Source organism: Chiloscyllium punctatum, chromosome 5, assembly GCF_047496795.1.
Source record: "Chiloscyllium punctatum isolate Juve2018m chromosome 5, sChiPun1.3, whole genome shotgun sequence".
Lineage (NCBI taxonomy): Eukaryota > Metazoa > Chordata > Chondrichthyes > Orectolobiformes > Hemiscylliidae > Chiloscyllium > Chiloscyllium punctatum.
Window position 1 is genome coordinate 139,418,970 of NC_092743.1, and position 22,696 is coordinate 139,441,665.

Sequence of the window (22,696 nt, forward strand, 5' to 3'; positions counted from 1 at the left end):
TTTGAACTCATGACCCCTTGTCAATGGACATCCATCCAGTTAAATTCAGCAGGTGTTTTCATTCATGAAACAAGTGAAAATGGATGTTGGCATTCAAAACACTAATAAGCAAAGGCATGGAAGGGTAAATTAATCAATTATGTGGCATTATTAAGAAAAGGAATCTTAACAATGCAGTATTTTGTTACCATCTTATGCATACCCTGGATGTATTTGAATTTTTCTTACATACATGAAGCATCCCATGAAGCATTCAGTCGGAATAATTCCTCATTTGACTGCTCAGATGCTTTTGGTCTATGCCTTCTGCGTTTTGAACCCCTGAAAAACTTCTCTATTTGCAATTGTGCAGGAGGAGAGAAGTGCGGCTGCATATTGAATATCAGTTGTGGGTCTGGGAAGGAGGTTGGAGACCAGGAGTAAATTGGGAATGTAGTTTCCACTTCTATGCTCCCTTTTTCTATCATCCATCTCTGGACCATGAACAGATCATCTTACTGTGGAACAATTTGACAATAATCAATAGCACGTTACAATGCTTAGAAATCCAGTTTTAAGGCAGCAGCCAGGTTTTCACCCAACCTAACATGGATTTAGTTTTGGCCTGCATGGATTCATTTGACAGTTCAGCTTTAAACTGCATGGAATTGGCTACTGTCTCCATTGTTGACTGTCTCTGAATTTCATTTATTAACAACCAAAGTGAATACTTTCATCCTTTCCACTGTTGTGAAAAGTGTTTTTTGCACTTCTGTCAGTATTCAACCAAGTTGCTAACACTTTTTTTTAGCATTCTCCTTCTTAAAAACAGTGCCTGGGTTTCAGCATCTCTGTCCAACTCAGCACCAGTTGGTGTGAATTATGCCTCAAAGCAGACTCTCAATGATTGTCCTTACCACCCTTCAGGGTCTGTTTGTTCTGATTGGTGAGATATAAATCACCACATGAAAACTCAACAAAGTGTCTAAGTAATCTAGTGCTGTACATCTTCTGAAGGAATGATGTCCTCTAAAGAATCATCCTCATGGGTGCTTTGCAATATTTGCAGCACATGAGACCATGGAAGATAAAAGGAAGATATGATTTCGATGTAACAATGTTTTATAATCTTGGCAATTACTGCACTTAGCCTGTTTGGTTCAGTAATTGTTTTAAATCAAGTAAGTATATATGTCAGAGATATTTCTAATTTTATCAATGGCTATTTGTGAGCTTCCTGTCTATCTCTGATCAACAAGGATGTATAGAATAGTGGCATCAGCAATGGTGGCATTGGAAAGGTAGGCAGTGTTCAGGTTCCTGGGCACATCTGCTCCAGGCAGCTGCTTCCTCTCTTCTTTCCTACCCTTTTGATTTACTTCTTTTTCTTTGTCATCTTCCTGTCAGTGGTGGTAGAGGTGAGCAGGGACTCCAGGCGTTGGCAAGACAGTGGCTTCAGAGGGGCCAATGACTCCTGGTTGCGGTAGACCCGGAGCAGGGACTCCTGGTTATTGGCATGGCGGTGGCAGCTCCTGGTTGTGGTAGGCCAAGATCTAGGGTCTCCTGGTTGTCGGCGCAGCAGCAGTGGAGCTGGGGGCTCCTGGTTGCAGGGCAAGAGTGGGTCTAGCGTGGCACCTGCATCATCTGGAGCCTGAAGATTGGTGATTCCGATGTTGGTGGGTCCAGCACCGACATCATTGGTCGGCTGGTTTAGGGCTCAACACTCATAGTGGAGGTGGTGGAATGTAAATGGACTTTCTTCCAGCTTTGTCTTTTTATTCTTAAAGCATTTGAATAGCGCTGGATTGTGACGAGAGTTGAACCTTTTCACTGAATTTTACCATGTTGTTCAAGTACAAGTGACAATAGATCATGACACACACATACACACTCACACCTACCTTTTGGAAAGTCATACGGGACTGCAGAGTTTGAGTTTTGAGGAGAGTCATACAGTCATATAGAATGGCAACTAGCCCTTCAGTCCAACTCATCCATGCCAACTAAGTTTCCCAAACTAAATTAGTCCTACTTGTCTGCGTTTTGTCCTTATCCCTCCAAACCTTTCTTATTCATGAACTGTTCAAATGTCTTTTAAATATTGTAACTATACCCACATCCGCTACTTGCTAGATTAGATTACCTACAGTGAGGAAACAGGCCCTATGGCTCAACAAGTCCACACCGACCCTCCAAAGAGTAACCCACCCGGATCCATTCCCTTGATTAATGTACCTAACACTACGGGCAATTTAGCATGGCCAATTCACCTAACCTGCACATCTTTGGACTGTGGGAGGAAATCGGAGCACCCAGAGGAATCCCACACAGGGAGAACATGTAAACTCCACACAGATGGGAATTGAAGCCAGGTCCCTGGTGCTGTGAGGTAGCAGTGCTAACCACTGAGCCACTGTGCTGCCCTATTTGGCATTTCGTTCCACATATGAACCACCTTGTGTGTAAAACAGTTGACCCTCAGGTCCCTTTTTAAATCTTGCTCCTGTCACCTTAAAAATGTGCCCCCTAGTTTTGAGCTCCTTCACTCTAGGGAAAAGCCATTTGCTATTCATCCTGATGATTTTATAAACCTCTATAAGGTCATCCCTCAACCTCCTACCCTCCAGTGAAAAACATTCCAGCCTAGAATCCCTACATGTGGAAGCAAGCCATTTAGGAAAAGGTGAGGACTGAAGATGCGTCGAGAGTGTGGTGGTGGAAAAGCACAGCAGGTCAGGCAGTATCCGAGGAGCAGTAGAATCGACGTTTCATGCATTAGCCCTTCATCAGGAATCCATTTAACAAGCTATTTAGCCCACCAAGTCCATGCCAACCATCTCAACAGTATCCCACCCAATTCCTGTAACTCAGCATTTTCATTGGCTAAGTCACCTAAAGTACACATGCCTGGACACTATGGGCAAGTCAGCATGGCTAACCCACCTAACCTGCACATCTTTGAACTGTCGGAGGAAACCGGAATTCCTAGAGGAAAATAATGCAGACGCTGGGAGAACAGGCAAACACCACATTGACAGTTGCCCATGGTGCTGTGAGGAAGAAGTGCTAACCACTGAGCCACCATAACACCTTCTCCAGCCTTTCCTTATAACTCAAACCCTCCAGGCTTGGCAAAATCATGATAAATCTTTTCTGAACCCTCTTCAATTTATTAATATCCTTCCATAGCAGGGTGACCAGAACTGTACACAGTACTCCAAAAGTGGCCTCACCAACATCCTCTACAACCTCAACATGACATAAGTAAGCTGCAGAAGTAAGAGGTTTCAATTCATGAGGCACCACCATGTGTACAAGGGGAAGAGAAAGATGCCCCATGAGATGGACTCCACTAAAACTAAACTGGGACCAGTATTCTGACAAGTTCAAATAACAGGGTGGTAGATAGATGTTTAAACTCATAGGAGGTAGGTATGGAATTAAGATGAATGTTTTTTTTAAGACGAAAGAGAAAAGTCAAGGCTGTAGAGCAGAGTGATGGCCTGGGTGGATCGGGCAGGGTATGGCAGGAAGAGGCAGATTTCAATAAAGGTACCAGGGTGTTAATATTAAGGTTATGTCATGGGAAAATAGTGAGTTAAAAAAGAAGGCACAATATTTGAAGACATGTAGCATTCATACCACTTCAGATTAATTAATGTGATAAATAATTTGAAATAGCAAACGTTACCGGGACATGGTTACAACATGTACAAGTGTGCAAACCAAAAATTCGGGATATTTGATTTTTAGAACAGATAAGCAGACTCTAATGATGAAGAATCTTAGCCCAGAAAAGTCAGAGTATAGTACAGCATAGGCAGAGCTAAGAAATGTCAAACCATAACACATTATTTGGAGTAATTTATGGACCCTAATCGTAGTTAGTATGTTCCACAGAGTACAAATACAGGGTTATGAAATAAAGATAATGCAATCATTGTATAAATAGCTCAAGCCAGATTGATGAAAAGCAGATTGGAGGAGTTCATGGACTAGCATTCAAGGCAGCTTTCTAGAATAATGAGTAGAATCTTGTAGAATCCTGGCCAATAATAGGGGAGATGGGATGATTCATCCATTCTGCCAAGGGATGAATTTCTAATTAAAGAAGCCATGCCATTGGTTATAAGGGCTCAATAGCACTTGGATTTTTGAGGCTGCAGCAAACACAGTGATGACAACGTGACCTGGGAATATTGCATCCTGGCTCTCTGACCCTTACTTAGATGTCCAGCTGTGGGAATTGAGGTGCTGCAGTGATGTGAGCTTTCTGAAGGGCAGGAAGAACAGAATGACTTTTCCAACCAAGCAGGTGTGGTTAGAAGTAGCTGAGGAAGTCAACAACCTGGTACCTTGAGACATTGACCTGGATTTTTCTTCTTGAGACAGGTAGCAGGAGTCAGAAAAATTCCTGGCTTGGTCCACTTGTTTTAAAGCAGGGAAAGTAGAATTTTTATTATATGGAGTGGGGGTTATAGCCTACACACAGGCTAGCTGACCCAGGAAAAAAAATTCAGAGACAAGCCACAGTTGCCAAGGCAGGTGGTTTGAAGGATCTGTCTCAATGCTGAGGACTCTATCCCAAAGGAAGATCTGTATATTTCATAACAACCAGGAACTTATACTCTCAATAAAAAGAACCAGAAACAAAATTACAATATTTTGGTTAACAAAATCATTTAATTACCATCTGAAACTTTAATTAAGAAAGGAGGTAACGTTTCTTGAGTTCTATAAGAATATGAATGTCATCGGAAGTTCTGGATCAGATTAGATTCCCTAGAGTGTGGAAACAGGCCCTTTGGCCCAACAAATGCACACCGACCCTCCGAAGACCCACCCAGACCCATTTCCCATGGTCAATTCACCTGATCTGCACATCTTTGGACTGTGGGAGGAAACCAGAGCACCCGGAGGAAACCCACGCAGACACGGGGAGAGTGTCCACACAGACAGTCGCCCAAAGTTGGAATCAAATCAGGATCCCTGACGCTGTGAGGCAGCAGTGCTAACCACTGAGCCACCATGCCACCCTGATTGCTACATATGATTATGAAATAATTGGGAAAGGGATGCCCCTCTTTTCAAGGTTGCAGAATTCTGAATTGAACCATGACACACATAAGGATAGGATATTAATTGCTACTGATTTGTAGAAAAAAAACATCCCTAATGTTAATATTGATCGTCCATAAACCTTGAGATATACAAATATTCAATACAACTTCTATGTGAGAAATCTGCTAGATATTGTTCTTCCTATTGCCATATAAAAATTATACACAAAGTTAAATAACATAAAATAGCACCTGTCCACTGTTACTGGATCACTTGTAACAACTAAAAGGTCTAAGTATTCCAGTGTCTGCTTGTCATTTTTGCGGGTCTGAACCAGACTCAGTAGCAGGCTGAGTTTCAGAATGTTGTAAGTGCCGGGGGGGACAATCTGGGCAGCAAAGATATCGGCCAGAACAGCTGTGAATCTCCAAGGTGAAGTTGAAGTGATAGAAAGTAGGTATTTGAAGTTGTCACTGATGAAGGGTGAATCTTTAAAGGAACCATGAAAGGTAATTAGTTTTACTACTTTAACAGGTTCAGCAAATTTTGATTATATCGATTTCATGTACAATTTGAAACATTTCAAGTTAGCTTAAAACAGACTGATTAGCTTTAGTGCTATCTTAATAATGTACTTTTGCACTGCTATTGTGTACCTTTGGGCAGTAAATCATTGCTAGAAGTGCAGCACAAAACAGAAGACTGGTGATTAGATGAACTGGAGAGATAATGTCATGCTAGTGAGTCATAAAGCTACAGAACAAGTACCATTAAGCACCATCAAAATGCAAAGATTGTAAAGTTAGAAAAATACTGTTCAGTTCTTTCAATCTTTAACAGTTCAATGCATTCACAGTCTTAGTGAGATACTTCAAAGAGTAGCTGAGGCATACACACCAAAGAGACCCCAATTCAATCTTTTAATTGTGACATTAGCTGATCTTAGCTCAGCATTAATAGAGATACAACTGAGATGATATAACTGGCCACAGTCCATGAGTTGGGGGTATCAAAAATCTTCATCACATTAGCACAGAAGTACAGGTGTGCATGTTGAACTAGCTGCAATATCTCCCATGTTGAAAAAGCTAGCTGATAGTCCCTGTAACAGTTCAAATATTAATGATGAACAGCCCAGCAATGCAAAGGAGAGCGTCTAGTGCCCTTGAAAGAGAGGAAAACTAACTGATCACGAAGAGGTATGTCAGAGGTAGATGCATATGTTTTGACTATAAATCTCTATCTTCCACAAGGTGACAGTTGATGGAAGGTTTGAAATCTGGTTCTTGTGAGCATCTGTTATAAACAGTTGTTCACAAAGTTTGCGACATAATAAGATCACTAGAAATATATCTCAAAATTTCAAGCATAGCATTTATGAAAAAAAAACATACTTTATCAAAGCGCTTCATCTTGCACTCATCAGGACAATTCACAAGAATACCAATTCAAGGAAAAATCCAACATTTATACTGAATGAGAGCAGCATGTTGATTAGTTGACAAGTGGACTCTGGCAGAGGCATTGCTATGGAGAAAGCACCCATTAATAATGATTGACAGGCTAAATTTTAAACCAAGTTGACACTGATTAGTTATGGCAGTGCCCTGAGAAAAGTGCAAGTCTAACTGAAAATCTAACATTAATTATCATTGTAATTCTTTGCACACTCAGGATTATCCAACAAATACTGCCCATTTGCAAAACCACATCTAATATTGGACAATGTGTTGCAAGTTTTGTAAGAATGGTCTAGTTGGGTAAGGTCAGTACATTGCTTCGTACAAATAACTATTTGCAATTTGCAAATGCTATTTGATACAATCAACCAATCTTATCCTGATTAATGCAAAATGTATTTCTTTTCAGTAATATTCAAGACTCTACTACTATTTGTATTTAATAACATTAAAAAGCGATTCTTTATTCATTTGCCTTTTATCACTTTGAAGGAACATAGGCTACATCAAATTTATCAACTGAACTCAAAAAGGCTCAACACTACATTGAACTATTCTATATTCTAAAATCACTGTCGGTTGGGTTTCTTGTTAAATATTGCAAATTAATACAGATCTTACCATTTGTAAACCATGGCTGTATGCTATTTGCTTCCATACATAATTGCAGTTGCGAACCACTGTATATATGAGCTGGAATTCCTATTACATAGTATCTATTGCCCATTTTCATTCTGTTAGGAAGCTCATCTTTAAAAAAAAAGTATTCCAAGTTTCCAACATAATTTCCTTATAGTTTTATATTGGTTATGTTAAACATATCAAAATAGATATTTTTAGTTCAGTAGTCCAAACTGACCTAATGACATAAGATTGCTTTTGAAACCTTTATTTACTCTGTCAGGTATCCATAGGATGAATATCTTGCAATTGTGAGCTGGACTGTTGGGTATACAAAAGAAACATCTCATCTAAATCAGTCAAATATATTTGACTTTCTCTATTACATTACCCCTGGAAGTCTGAAGCTTAAAAATTACTGCCAATATTTTATTTTTACCAAGTTCATATCAAATTTCTTTTTGCTTATTAATGGAGGGTTAACCTTAGAAAGTATTTGAACCATAACATTGCTGGCAATAATTTCTAGCCCTTTGACACCATTCTGGTTTCTTCAAGACAACTTAAAATGGCAAGATGTAAAATGAAGATTTTGAATGTCTTTGATCCCATATACGTTGTATTTTACCATTTTATGAGATATTATGTTTTCAGACTTAAAAATGCTGTGAAGACATTGTAACTCAATGTATGCATCATTGTAATATCAAAGCTACCAATACTTAGACTGGCAACCATACATAAAAGTTCCCTATCTATAAGTTGTTTTAATGGGCAGAAAATTGTGGACAGCCAATACAAAAAAGGAACACCGACAAACCATAATGATGTTATTTGCTAATGCCTGACTAAATGATAATCTGCACACAAGAGTACATTTTCATTTCTGTTCATAAAATATTTGATTGGCTAATCTTGTGAAATTGCTCAAGATTGGTCTCGTTTTTATCAAACAGAACTTTCAGGCTCACCAGCAGGATGTTGCTATCACCTTAAGGGATAAGTAGCTTTTTTCCAGTTGCTGCTTTCTAGGTACTTTTGGAGGAAATGCAGCGAAAGCGGAGTGTCCCATGAGGGGTTGATGCTGCATTTCACACAGGTGTAGTTCATTTGGACAGCGTAAACGCTATGTCAAAATCACTGATTCTGATTCTCCCAAAGCAAAGTTAGCTTCCTGTGCATTAAATCGGTTTATGCCACAAAGTCCTACGTTTATGTCTGTTAAACCATTATTGTGAGTGAATGGTTAGCAGCCAGCAAACAGCTGTCTACAAGTGTAGTAAGAAACTGCATTCTACAGCAAGATTCACTTCATTTAGAACATGGAACAGTATAGCACAGGAACGCGCCTTTCAGCCCATGATATTGTGCCAAAAATGTCCTCAAATTAAATGAATCTCTTCTGCCTGCCCATGGTCCATATCCCTCCATTCCTTGCTTATTCATGTATCTATCTAAAAGCCCCTAAAACACCCCTATAATATCTACCTTCACCACTACCCCTGGCAGCGCATTTCACCTATCATTCTGTATAAAAAAAACTTACCCCTCACATCTCCATTGAACTTCTCCCCCCTTACATTTCAACTCTGAGAAAACGATTCTGACTGTCAATGCTATCTACGGCTCTCATAATTTTATGAACTTCTATCAGGTCTCCCCCTTAGCTTCGCCACTCCAGAAAACAACCCTAGTTTGTCCAGCCTCTCCTTATAGCTCATACCCTCTTTTCCAGGCAGCATCCTGGTAAACCTAGCACTTTACTACTACTTTGAATAGGAATAGTTTGTTGCATCACCATTTGGAAAAGTATTCCCACAATTTCACTTTAGAATACAATTTATCTGCATTTGGTATTTTCAGTATTCAAACTCCAACTGAACACATGAAGTTGACTAACTGTGAGCCTATGAAATTTCCAAGACCTCAGCAGTACCTTTCCACTTGCAGGTCAAGGTCAGTCATTTCCTCATGCATATATTGTTACCTTCTACAATGCCAAAGATGACTAGGTTTAAACACTGTTTTTGAAGTGGTATTTTACAGATAACTTTAACATGTTCCTTAACTATTTGTATATGTGAATACAAGTACAAGCTAGAGCTCCGACTGGTTCCCTGGAAGCTTCTTTCGTTATAAAAATGGCTCAGAGCATGTACAACTGAGCCAGGCTTTGACTAGTGATACAGTCTTGCACCTGTGTGGTAACTATGTTAAAGCAATATCCTTCTGATACCCAACCAAGAATGAAAGGCTGCAGCAGAATAAACAATAGTGTCATCATGGGAGTAACTAAAGATGTTTTATGTCCCTGAAAAATCATGAAAAGACACATCACGTGTTTGATGGCTGAACAGCATGTCCAGCACAATTTTTTAAATTCATTAATGAGATGAGGGCATCACTAGGTAGGCCAGCATTTATTGCCCATTCTCATGAGTCAACCACATTGCTATTGGTCTAGATTCACATGTACGCCAGACCAGGTAAGATTAGCAGTTTTCCTTCCCTAATGTACATCAATAAACCAGATGGGTTTCGTCTGACAATCGACAATAGATTCATGCTCATCATTTGACTCTTAATTCCAGATTTTCATTGCCATGGCAGGATTCAAACCTGGATCCCCAGAACATTATTTGGGGTCTCTGGATTAACAATCAGTAATAATCCACTAGGCCATTGACTTTCCTGCTCCTTGGAAGCTGCCTGACCTGCTGTGCTTTTCCAGTACCACTCTAACATTGCCTTCTCTTAATGAGTGCATAATGTATAACAGTATAATACATAATGTACGGATTGATTTCAAAAAGCAATGGAACATTTAATTTCCCCTCATTCCCTTAATGATTCACTGACCAAACAATTCTGTGAATTTATTGGGGAAAACCTACCTTCATTTTTTTCAGTGACTAACAACAGTAATTAACTCAAAAATTAAACATGTTATCTATCAAGCCAGATTTGACTTGGGACCTGACTTGTCCAGTACTACCATCAGCTAGGATCATAATACAACAAACAGGAACTAAGCACCAAAGGTTAACATTCCAATTTGAATGAAATAGTGCTACTTTAGGAGACTGCTGACTAAAATCAAACATTTACCAGTGACAGAAAAATTACACATTAAATTATTTAAGATTACTAACATGAAATACTATTTGCCATTCCAATAAGTTGTCATGACAAAACATTTAACTGATGTTACAATAAAAGCAACTCACCCCTTAAGAACACAGTGAACGACTGGTATCGAGAGCATGATCTGTTGACTTGATTTCCTTTTATGACATCAAGGGCAGCTGCATCAATTATTTCAACAAGCTGTTTGTCTTTTGAAAATACATATTAAAACAAAAGTAATATTTTATCAAATATTGTTGTATTGTAAATGAGGAGAAAATTCTTCATAAAGATTGGTCAGCCAGTGGAATTCTCTGTCACACTACAACATTAAATGTTTTCAAGAAGGAGTTACATACAGTTGTTGGGGCTAAAAGGATAAAAGTATTGAGAGAAAGTGAGACCAGGGTCCTGAGTTAGATGATTAGTCACAATCATATTGAATTGTGAGCAGGCTCAAAGGGCTGAATGACTTACTTCTGCTCCTACTTTCTATGTTGCTATGTTTCTGTTCTACTCAGCCCAGAATTCAACTTCTGATTCAACGACTGTGCGATGCACAAATCCAAGGTGAGTACTAGATATGGTTAAGCATACAGATTATATTTGTTTTTGCCAAAAATGATACAAACAGAATGATAAAGTGGATGGTGGTAAGAAGGAGAAACAACTTGGATAACAAAAACTTACATATTCTTAAAACAAAACATATAGGAAGGTTTAATAAAATGTTTCACTTGCTTTCTCCTTCAAGGCAGTGCTATGCTATTGTTTCAATAGTCCAGGAACCCATCCAAATGAAAAGATAAGCAGGGAAAAGAAGGTCAGGATTCCATTTATTTGAGACCATGTCTGTGAGGTGTCACATGGACTGAGGGATTACAGGGCTTTAGAGATAGGTGGCTGGCATCTGAGAATCCTTTCCATCCTCTTTCTCCACACTAAATGTGTCTCTGATTAGCAATGCAGAGTAAGAATGTTGGCCTACTTTCTCCTCTGTAACTTTTGAATTACCAAAGTTAATTGTAATGCACATATTAACATTCAGATTACAATAAGAACATTCAGCAAATGGCACAGAACAATGACATCTTTCTTGGCTTGTATGGATCAACCAATCATTTATTTAATCAATTAAGCCAGTGAGAGAATATGTTTCAAACTTGCATCATTTGACATCCTTATGTAATATCCAAATAATTTAATTGTTGTTCATACACAAACAAACTGACTAGTATTACTAATAATATAAACAAAACATATCAACCAATATCAGAATTTTATGACAAAAGCTCAATATTTTTTATTTCCACCATGTATTAAGTTTATTGCAGATTCTGTTCTTCAATCCTGAGCTATTCTACCTCCAAACTTATAAAAGTTATTTTGCTGCTGTTTTAGAATTGTCTCTCACCAAAGTGTGCCAAACATAACTATTTCATGTATAATTAAATTTAGAATATAAGGAATTAAGCTGTGAATGTAAGAAATTATACACATACCACCTAGCACTCTAAATTTCACGTCTTCCTTGAGTGCAGAGTTACACAAAGTGCATGTGAAGTCATTTCGCACAGTTGCTGATTCTGTAGCACCTACAGTATGCACTCGAATGTACTCAAAGCCTGGTATAGGGAATGATATTAAATATTTAACAAGATGTAATATATAACAAGATAAAATATATAATGCTGTAATAATGTAACATAAAAATTAATATGCAAGTATCTTTCCAAGTGCGGTGAGAACTAAAGTGATGCACTAATGCACGATGCGTGATGATAAGGTTGTAATATGTGGACCCAAAACTCTTCACATGATACATTCTGACCTCAATCTTACATACAACCAAATGTCAACTTGTCTCAGCAGTAGCATTTATATCAGCATCAGAAAGTACTGGCTAATACTTATCCATGAACCGCAACCACTTAAACAGATTAACTGATCATTTTTTATATGCGGCATTTGGCTGCATTTAAACAGGGACGATTTAAAAATAAAGTAACTGGGATATTCTGCCAATGTGATCTGTGTAACGTATATTTATAAATCACCTTTAACAAAATGAAGTACTTAAGACACTTCATTGGAACATTATAATACATTATGAGATAACCAAATGGGTGACTTTAATAAGTATGTCAAAGGAGGAAAGTGGGGTAGAGGAGAGGGAGAGATGTATGAAAGGAATTCTAGAGGTTGGGGCCCAGGTGATTTAAGGCACAACCAGCAATAGAGTCATAGAGTCATAGAGATGTACAGCATGGAAACAGACCCTTCAGTCTAACCTGTCCATGCCGACCAGATATCCCAACCCAATCTAGTCCCACCTGCCAGCACCTGGCCCATATCCCTCCAAACCCTTCCTATTCATATACCCATCCAAATGCCTCTTAAATGTTGCAATTGTACCAGCCTCCACCACATCCTCTGGCAGCTCATTCCATACATGTACCACCCTCTGCGTGAAAAAATTGCCCCTTAGGTCTCTTTTATATCTTTCCCCTCTCACCCTAAACCTATGCCCTCTAGTTCTGGACTCTCCGATCCCAGGGAAAAGACTTTGTCTATTTATCCTATCCATGCCCCTTATAATTTTGTAAACCTCAATAAGGTCACCCCTCAGCCTCCGACGCTCCAGGGAAAACAGCCCCCGCCTGTTCAGCCTCTCCCTATAGCTCAAATCGTCCAACTCTGGCAACATCCTTGTAAGTCTTTTCTGAACCCTTTCAAGTTTCACAACATCTTTCCGATTGGAAGGAGACCAGAATTGCATGCAATATTCCAACAGTGGCTTAATCAATGTCCTATACAGCCACAACATGACCTCCCAACTCCTGTACTCAATACTCTGACCAATAAAGGGAAGCATACCAAACGCCACCTTCACTATCCTATCTACCTGTGACTCCACTTTCAAGGAGCTATGAACCTGCACTCCAAGGTCTCTTTGTTCAGTAACACTCCCTAGGACCTTACCATTAAGTATATAAGTCCTGCTAAGATTTGCTTTCCCAAAGTGCAGTACCTCGCATTTATCTGAATTAAACTCCGTCTGCCACTTCTCAGCCCATTAGCCCAAGTGGACCAGATCCTGTTGTAATCTGAGGTAACCCTCTTCACTGTCCACTACACCTCCAATTTTGGTGTCATCTGCAAACTTACTAACTGTATCTCTTATGCTCATATCCAAATCATTTATGTAAATGACAAAAAGTAGAGGACCCAGCACCGATCCTTGTGGCACTCCACTGGTCACAGGCCTCCAGTCTGAAAAGCAACCTTCCACCACCAACCTCTGTCTTCCACCTATGAGCCAGTTCTTTATCCAAATGGCTAGTTCTCCCTTTATTCCATGAGATCTAATCTTGCTAATCAGTTTCCCATGGGGAACCTTGTCAAAAGCCTTACTGAAGTCCATATAGATCACATCTACTGCTCTGCCCTCATCAATCTTCTTTGTTACTTCTTCAAAAACCTCAATCAAGTTTGTGAGACATGATTTCCCACGCACAAAGCCATGTTGACTATCCCGAATCAGTCCTTGCCTTTCCAAATACATGTACATCCTGTCCCTCAGGATTCCCTCCAACAACTTGCCCACCACCGAGGTCAGGCTCACTGGTCTATAGTTCCCTGGCTTGTCTTTACTGCCCTTCTTAAACAGTGGCACCACGTTTGCCAACCTCCAGTCTTCCGGCACCTCACCTGTGACTATCGATGATACAAATATCTCAGCAAGAGGCCCAGCAATCACTTCTCTAGCTTCCCACAGAGTTCTCGGGTGCACCTGATCAGGTCCTGGGGATTTATCCACCTTTAACCATTTCAAGACATCCAGCACTTCCTCCTCTGTAATCTGGACATTTTGCAAGATGTCACCATCTATTTCCCTACAGTCTATATCTTCCATATCCTTTTCCACAGTAAATACTGATGCAAAATATTCATTTAGTATCTTCCCCCATTTTGTGTGGCTCCACACAAAGGCCGCCTTGCTGATCTTTGAGGGGCCCTATTCTCTCCCTAGTTACCCTTTTGTGCTTAATATATTTGTAAAGCCCCTTTGGATTCTCCTTAATTCTATTTGCCAACACTATCTCATGTCCCCTTTTTGCCCTCCTGATTTCCCTCTTAAGTTTACTCCTACTTCCTTTATACTCTTCTAAGGATTCACTCGATCTATCCTGTCTATACCTGACATATGCTTCCTCCTTTTTCTTAATCAAACCCTCAATTTCTTTAGCCATCCAGCATTCCCTATACCTACCAGCTTTCCCTTTCACCCTGACAGGAATATACTTTCTCTGGATTCTTGTTATCTCATTTCTGAAGGCTTCCCATTTTCCAGCCATCCCTTTACCTGTGGACATCTTCTCCAATCAGCTTTCAAAAGTTCTTGCCTTATACTGTCAAAATTGGCCTTTCTCCAAGTTAGAACTTCAACTTTTAGATCTGGTCTATCATTTTCCATCACGATTTAAAAACGAATAGAATTATGGTCGCTGGCCCCAAAGTGCTCCCCCACTGACACCTCAGTCACCTGCCCTGCCTTAGTTCCCAAGAGTAGGTCATGTTTTGCACTTTCTCTAGTAGGTACATCCACATACTGAATCAGAAAATTGTCTTGTACGCACTTAAGAAATTCCTCTCCATCTAAACCTTTAACATTATGGCACTATGATGAAACAATTTTAACTGGGTAGGCAGCAAGATATATTTGAGGGTTCCTAGGTTAGGGATGGTGACAAAAATAGGGCAGTAAAGACCATAGAAGGACTTGAAAATTTTCAAGTCAAGATGTTGCTTGATTGACAGACAGTGAGTTAGCAAGCACATGGAATGATAGGCCCTGCTATGGGTTAAGACACAGGTATTAGAGTTTTGGGTGACCCTGATTACATAGGAGGTAGAACATGGGAGAACAGTAAAGAATGCATTGGAAAGTCATGGCTAAAGATAATAAAGACATGGATGAGGGTTTCAACAGCAATTTAACTGAAATAAGATGAAGTTGAGTGATTTTACTGGGAGGAAACAGGCCATCTTAGTGTTGAAATGAATATGAGATTGAAAGCTCAATTCAGGATCAATGTGGCACCAAAATTGCAAACAGACTGGCTTGATTTTAGATAATTGTCAAGGAGAGGGATAGAATTAGAATGGGAAATGAATTTTGGAGTGGGAATTGTGAACAATGGTTTCAGTCTTCTAATAGTTAATTGGAGGAATTGTCTGCTCCTCAATACTTGACATTGGATGAGCAATCCATTAACTTAACAGCAGTGAACAAGTTGAGAGAGTTGATGGTGAAGTAAAGTTAGGTGCTGTCAAAAACATGCACATGAAAACAAACACTTGCCATCAGATATTGTGATTAAGGGACAACGTTTTGATAAACAACAGGAAGTTATCAAGGATAGATTCTTAGGAGATACCTGAGGTAATGATGTAGGAGCAGGACAAGACGTCATTGTAAGTTATTAGAGTTCATAGAGGCTCTTAGGCCCAACTCATCCACGCCAACCAGGTTTCCTAAACTGAACTAGTTCCATTTGCCTGCATTTGGCTCATGTCTCTCTAAACCTTTCCTATTCAAGTAAATGTTGCAATTGTACTGGCCTCTACCATTCTGGATTAGTGGTGCTGGAAGAGCACAGCAGTTCAGGCAGCATCCAAGGAGCTTCGAAATCGATGTTTCGGACAAAAGACCTTCATCAGGAATAAAGGCAGTGAGCCTGAAGCGTGGATAGGTGGAAAAGGAGATAGGCAGGTAGGACAAGTCCGGACAAGTCATGGGGACAGTGCTGAGCTGGAAGTTTAGAACTAGGGTGAGGTGGGGGAAGGGGAAATGGCCTCTACCATTTCCTCTTCAGCTTGTTCCATATCCGCACCACTCTCTGTGAAAAATTGCCCCTCCAGTCCCTTTTAAATGTTACCTCCTCACCTAAAACCTATACCCTCTACATTTGGACTACCTTACCCTGGGAAAAAGACCCTGACTATTCACCTTATCTATGCCCATCATGATTTGATAAACTTCTGTAAGATCGCCCCTCAGCCACTTATGCTCCAGAGAAAATAGTCCCAGCTTATCCAGCCTGTCCTTCTGACTCAAACCTTCTAACCTGGGAAACAACCTTGTGAATTTTTTTGCATGCTTTCCAGTTTAATAATATCCTTACAATAGCAGGTGATGAGAACATTCCTGATGAAGGGCTTTGGCCCGAAACCTTGATTTTCCTGCTCCCCGGATGTTGCCTGACCTGCTGTGCATTTCCAGCACTACCCTAATCTTGATTCTAATCTCCAGCATCTGCAATACCCACTTTTGCCTCAATGACAATTGTATGCAGTATTCCAAATGTGGCCTTACCAATGTCTTGTACAGCCATGGCATGATGTTGAAACTCCTGTACTCAGTGCTCTGACTGATGCAACAAGCATGTCAAATGTCTTCTTCATCACTCTATCTACCTGTGATGCCACTTTCAAGGAACTACAAACCTGCACCCTTGGGTCTCTCTATTTGACAATACTCACCAGTGTCTTATCATTAACTGCGTAACTCCTACCCTGGTTTCTTTACCAAAATGCAACTTGCATTTATCTGAATTAAACTCCATCTGTCATTCCTCAGCCCACTGGTTCAGTTGATCAAGATCCCATTGTAATCTTAGATAACCTTCTTTACCGTCCACTATATCACCAATTTTGGTGTCATCCACAAACTTACTAACCATGCCTTCTATATTCTCATCTAAATCGCTTACATAAATGCGAAACAACAGCATCACCGCTTGGTCACAGACCTCCAGTCTACCACCACTTTCTGCCTACAATCAAGGCAATTTTGTATCCAATTGGCTAGCTCTCCCTAGATCCCATGTGACCTAAACTTACTAACCAATATACCATGCACAACCTTGTCGAAAACCTTGCTACAGTCTATGTAGACAATTTACCGCTCTGCCTTCATCGGTCTTCTTGGTTATCTATTCAAAAAACTTAATCAAATTTTGAGACGTGATTTCCCATGCACAAAGCCAAGCTGTCTATCCCTAATCTGCCTTGCCTTTTGAAATACATGTAGATCCTGTCTCTCAGAATCCTTTCTAACAACTTACCCATCACTGACATTAGGCTCAACAGTCTATAATTCTTTGGCTTTTCCTTACAGCCTTTCTTAAATAATGGCACAACATTAGCCTCTCTCTAGTCTTCCAGCACTTCACCCATGGCTGATGATACAAATATCTCTGCGAGGGGCCACACAATTTTTTCCATGGCTTCCCACGATGTCCTGGAATACATTTGATTAGGTCGTGGGGATTTATCTACCTTTATGTGTTTTAAGATAATTCCAGAATAGATGGGAATGGATGTGGGAGGTGACAACACATCCAATGACTTTGAAGAGAATATGGAGATTGGTTGTTTGCAAGTAAGTTCTTTAGTTTTTAGGGATTTACTAGATAATGATATAAGCTAAAAGTAACAGGCAATTGAAATGTTCTCCTCACTTAAAAAATGTGGGGTAAATCATCTGCACTCTATGGTAGAAATTTGGGAGGCAGGAAGGGCACCTAATTAGACGCCGACTTAAGTAAAGGAACACCCACGGTCAATTTTCCCACCAAAGTAATGGCCATTAAAAGGTCTTAGCCCACATCTACTGAGATTAACCCAGTGGAAAACTAGCATGTTACTATGTGGCATGAACTATAGCTGTTCCCCTGCAGACAGCTTGTAATCTTAGGGAAGGATATGCAAGGATCTCTCGATCCAAGGCAATCAGTATCTGATCAAAGTATGAGACTTCTAGCAGGGGGTGCTGTTGAGACTACACAAGGCCCTAACCAAGGAAACCTACTTCTCCACGTCATCACTTCCCTTTCTCCTGGTTCACTCTGTGATCCTTGGACCCTGAGTGGGTGTACATCCAGCAGCAGCCATGGCCTCTTTGATGACATGCCAATGTAGGAGCTATTATCCTCTGATTCATCAGCAGCTCCCTCCAAGAGGGACCTGCATCCCCAATCATCTAATTCCTGGGGAAGTCTCCTGGTAGTCTTGCCATTGCCTAATTGGTTTATGATGTGGTGGACCTTCCCTCGAAGAGGTAAAAACAATAACTGCAGATGCTGGAAAGCAAATACTGGATTAGTGGTGCTGGAAGAGCACAGCAGTTCAGGCAGCATCCAACGAGCAGCGAAATCGACGTTTCGGGCAAAAGCCCTTCATCAGGAATAAAACTCTCACCAGCTCTCCTGTAGCAGCTGCTAAACTTCCTGATGCCTTAAGAAATTTCTGATCATATTACGGAAGGAAACAAAACTTAAAAATGAGGAAGAGAAAGAAGATTTCCAAAATGAATAAAACTCTTTGAGTAATGACTTTGTAAACAGTTTACAAAATAGTTATCAATTATTCATCTCATTGTAAATACAGTATTTAATTAGAATACTTCCAGATACAAATTTCAACTTAAACTGAACTGCTATTATATGGTAAAGGAATAAAATGGTATTAAAAATTGATACAAAACATGAGCTTGGCTTAAAATAAATTTGTCTTTGTTTTACCTGTTGAAAATGGGCAGCTTGATTCAGAACAAAGGAATCTTGCACCTTGAGTGTATTTTGTTACAGTTGTCATTGCAATCACTACTCCTTCTACCTTATAGTATCTCAACAGCTGGTACCCACGAGGGAACTGGCAGAGGTTAAGTGAGTAATTTGGTAGTGGAGGTAAATGTGTCAGCTTTAACACAACAATAACCTTGAAAATATAAAAGTAGGTTATCAGTGGAAGAGTCTTGTTTAAGAATTTGGTCTATCAGTGACAATAGATTTCAGTTTATGTCAATATGGCTTAGTTAGTAGCATTATTGGCTCTTAGCCATAAGGATTTGAGTACATAGTGCAAGCGACACCTAAGAGCAGTATTGAGGGAGCAGTGTATTGTTGGAGGTGCAGTCCTTCAATTGCGATTTTAAGCCAGGACAGTAACTGCTTGCTCCTGAAATTGACATGGACATTGAAGATCCCAAGTCACCATTCGAGAAGAATGAAAAATTTTCCTGAGTCTTAAACAACATTCTTCCCTCAACAAACATCATCGTAACTCATTTGTCCAATTACTTTTTTGATTGCTTATGCTATGTACAAATGGACTGTATTTTGCCTTAGTAACAGAAATATTGCATTCAAAGTAATTCATTGTGTGAACCATTTTGGCACACTTTGTAATGTGTGATAATTTAAATAAATACATCGTTCTTACATGAAGAGGGAATGAAAATCAGTTCTCCATAGATCATCTTATCTTAAACACAGAAATAAAGGTGGGTAAGCTAAGTGGCATTCTCTTCTTACTGAATTCTACTGTCAGCATTTACTTCCTTAATAAATTAAATAGTATTTATTTCTATTGCAGTACTAAGAATAGCATTTTATGGAATTGTAATCCATATGAAGCAAAGCCTGCAGCAATTAGCACTGCAGATAAATCTTTACTTTCAGTTTTTCTTTTACATTTCTGAATTTTTTCAGTTTAATGTTTTGGTTAAAGAAAAAATAATTCAATCTAGAAACATAGAAAATAATGCCATAATCTCCAGTTGAAAAACATAAGAGAAATCCAATGGTGCACAAAATCTTTGTACACTGCCACATGTGCATTGCTGCAAAGCAATTTCAGCGTGATGCCAAACCTCGTTTAAGACATGTTCATGGAATTCATCCTTTGTGGAAGTGTTTTACATTTTAAAAACATAGAAATGTGTGACTATGCACTTGGGCAGGACAAGCAAGGCAAGGGAATACATATGGAATAGCAGGACCCTGGGAGGCACTAAGGATCAGAGGCAGCTTGGTGTATATATACACCGATCCCTTAAGGTATCAGGATAAGTGGATAAAATGGTTAAGAAACTGCCTTTATTAGCTTGGGCATAGAGTTTAAGAGCAGGGAGGTACGATGGAAAATGTTGGTTAGGCCACAGATGTAGTACTCTGTAAAGTTCTAGAATTTGCATCATTGAAGGAATGTGGTAGCACTGAAGAGAATGCAGAGGAGATTTACCAGATGTGCTGGAGAATTTCAATAATGAAGAGAGATTAGACAGACTGGGTTTTCTTTCCTTACAGCAGAGGAGATTGAGAGGGCACATGATGGAGGTCTATAAAATTATGAGAAGAATAGATATGGTGGATAGGAATTTTTTTTTTCCCACTTGATGGACCAGGAGGCATTGTTTTAAGGTAAGGGGTAGAAGTTTAGGGAGAATGTGAAGTAACATTTTTTTTACCCAGAGGGTGGTGGGAATCTAAAACTTGCTGCCAGTAAGGGTAGTAGAAGCAGAAAGCCTCATAACATTTTAAGTAGTATTTAGACATGCACTTGCAATGCCAAGGCATACAAGGTGATGGGCAAAGTGCTGGAAAATGGGATTAGAATAGTTAGCTGTTCATGTTTGACGAGTATGGTTCAATGGTCTGAAGGGCACTTTCTGTGCTGTAAATCTCTACGATGATGATTTTATGACTTGAGTTGCTCTCAAAGGATGCATACCTGGGGGGAGAAGGAACAGAAAGATTAACCGAACATCTAATCCTAATCTGTGACATTAACTTGCAAAAGAAGTCATTACATAGACAAAAAGGTACTTAACTTTAAAACAGAACAAAGAATATGAAGGCAGAAATAATGAGAAAGATGCAAATGAAAAAGAGGAATGAAAGGACAAGCACATTTAAGAATTTAAACTTTTTTCTATTTTCTTTCTGTTTAAAATTGTCTTAAAATTGTCTTAACCACTTATATAATTACAAACGGTAATCAAATTAATTGGCATCTTCTTAAATACTACATTATATTAATTCTTGTTTCAGTATTACTTTTTAGAGTTGAAAATACATAAGACCAGTTAATCCTTGATACATTTATTTGATTGAATCCTGCAGAATCAAAGGAGTTAATGTGTTGAAATTATGAATTGAGAAGTAAGTTAGACCTCAGAGAATATACAGATGAACCTCGATTATCCGAACGAGATGGGCAGGCACTATTTCATTTGGATAACTGATTATTCGGTTAATCGATTCAATGCCTTTCCTTTGGGGCTCAGAGTTTTCTGTTATGTTTGCTCCCCATTCAAGAGACGAGGCAGCAGCACACCGCGCGCGAGCCCTGCCCCCACCTGCCCCCAAACCCCAACACCGCCCCCAACACCCTCAATACCATCCCACGCCCACCCCTAACACTGCCGCCTGCCCCCAACACTGCCCCCCCAAACCCCAACACGGTTCCCCACCCACCCTCAACACCCCCAATATAGTCCCCCTGCCTGCCCCCAACCCCGTCCAACACCACCCTCCTGCACACCCCCAACCCTGTCCAAAACCATTCCTCGCACTCCCCCAATCCTGTCCAATACCATTACCCTCCCTCCCTCAACCCCGTCTGACACTGCTCCCCGCCAACTGCCAACCCCGTCCAACACCACCCCCAGCCAACCCGTCCCCAACCTGGTCCAACACTGCCCCCTAACCCCATTCGCCCCCAACGCAGTCCCACCCGCCCCCCCCATCCACCCCAATCATGTCCAACACTGCCCTCGTCTGCCCCCAACTCCCGTCAGCCCCCCTCCCCTGCCCCCAGAGCAGCCGGAGTGGACACCAACAGTCAGACTGCTGCTGCCCTTTGTGGGGTAAGTCTCCAAATAGCGCACACACACACAGACAGACACAACTTTTTGACAAGTTCCACCTCTGCCCTGTACGTGACGATGTTAGAGAGATTATCTGAGGAAGTGGGAGTTTAGGGTTCACCCCTGTGTGGATCTCCAGGGAAAGTGTGTGGGGAGAGGGAGAGTGGGCAGGAGGTCGGTCATTTGGAAATGCTACCTGGGTTCCCACTGATGTCCAGGACTGTTTGTCAGCAGCTTTTCAGTGAGCCGAGATCGTTTTTAATCATTGTAAACAAAAGATGCAATCAGGGTTGAAAGAGCTCTTTGATGTAATGTTTCTATCGGGGCCTCCAGATCTCCTTCAGATAATCCAATATTTGGATAATTGATATTCAGATAATCGAGGTTCCTCTGTATTCTGTGCATTCTATGTGTGAAGAAGACCTATGATACAAACAGCTCATTAGACTAGATTATACTTAATCTATATTAGAGGCAATTATTTACCTGGTTTTCTGTTTCTAACTGTTGAATTAACGATAATGTCTTGATAGATGTAAAGCAAATCTGAAAGATAATAAAAGATGGAGGTGTAAAAGTAGGCCATTCAGCCTATTGGGTCTGCTCTGCCATTCAATGAGGTCAGGGCTGATCTGACAATCCTCAAATTCACTTTCCTGCTTTATCTCAATAATCTTTGATTCCTTAAATGATTAGAAACTTGTCCGTTACAGCCTTGAATATTCTTAAAGAC

At 40.1% G+C, this 22,696-nt stretch overlaps 1 protein-coding gene across 2 annotated transcripts in view; it reads right to left on the reverse strand.

Annotated features, from left to right (window-relative positions):
• mcmdc2 (minichromosome maintenance domain containing 2) overlaps nucleotides 1–22,696 on the reverse strand; it is a 65,825-nt gene that overhangs the window by 33,095 nt on the left and 10,034 nt on the right. Inside the window, exons 3-8 of one of the 2 annotated variants that reach the window (XM_072571498.1) lie at nucleotides 22,450–22,509; nucleotides 18,836–19,031; nucleotides 11,750–11,872; nucleotides 10,349–10,456; nucleotides 7,122–7,250; nucleotides 5,292–5,529 (exon numbers count right to left, since the gene is read on the reverse strand). In XM_072571498.1, the coding sequence (XP_072427599.1) occupies nucleotides 5,292–5,529; nucleotides 7,122–7,250; nucleotides 10,349–10,456; nucleotides 11,750–11,872; nucleotides 18,836–19,031; nucleotides 22,450–22,509 (854 nt within the window). Of the gene's footprint in view, nucleotides 1–5,291; nucleotides 5,530–7,112; nucleotides 7,251–10,348; nucleotides 10,457–11,749; nucleotides 11,873–18,835; nucleotides 19,032–22,449; nucleotides 22,510–22,696 lie in introns of both variants that reach the window. The other variant, XM_072571497.1, reaches the window with a different exon arrangement.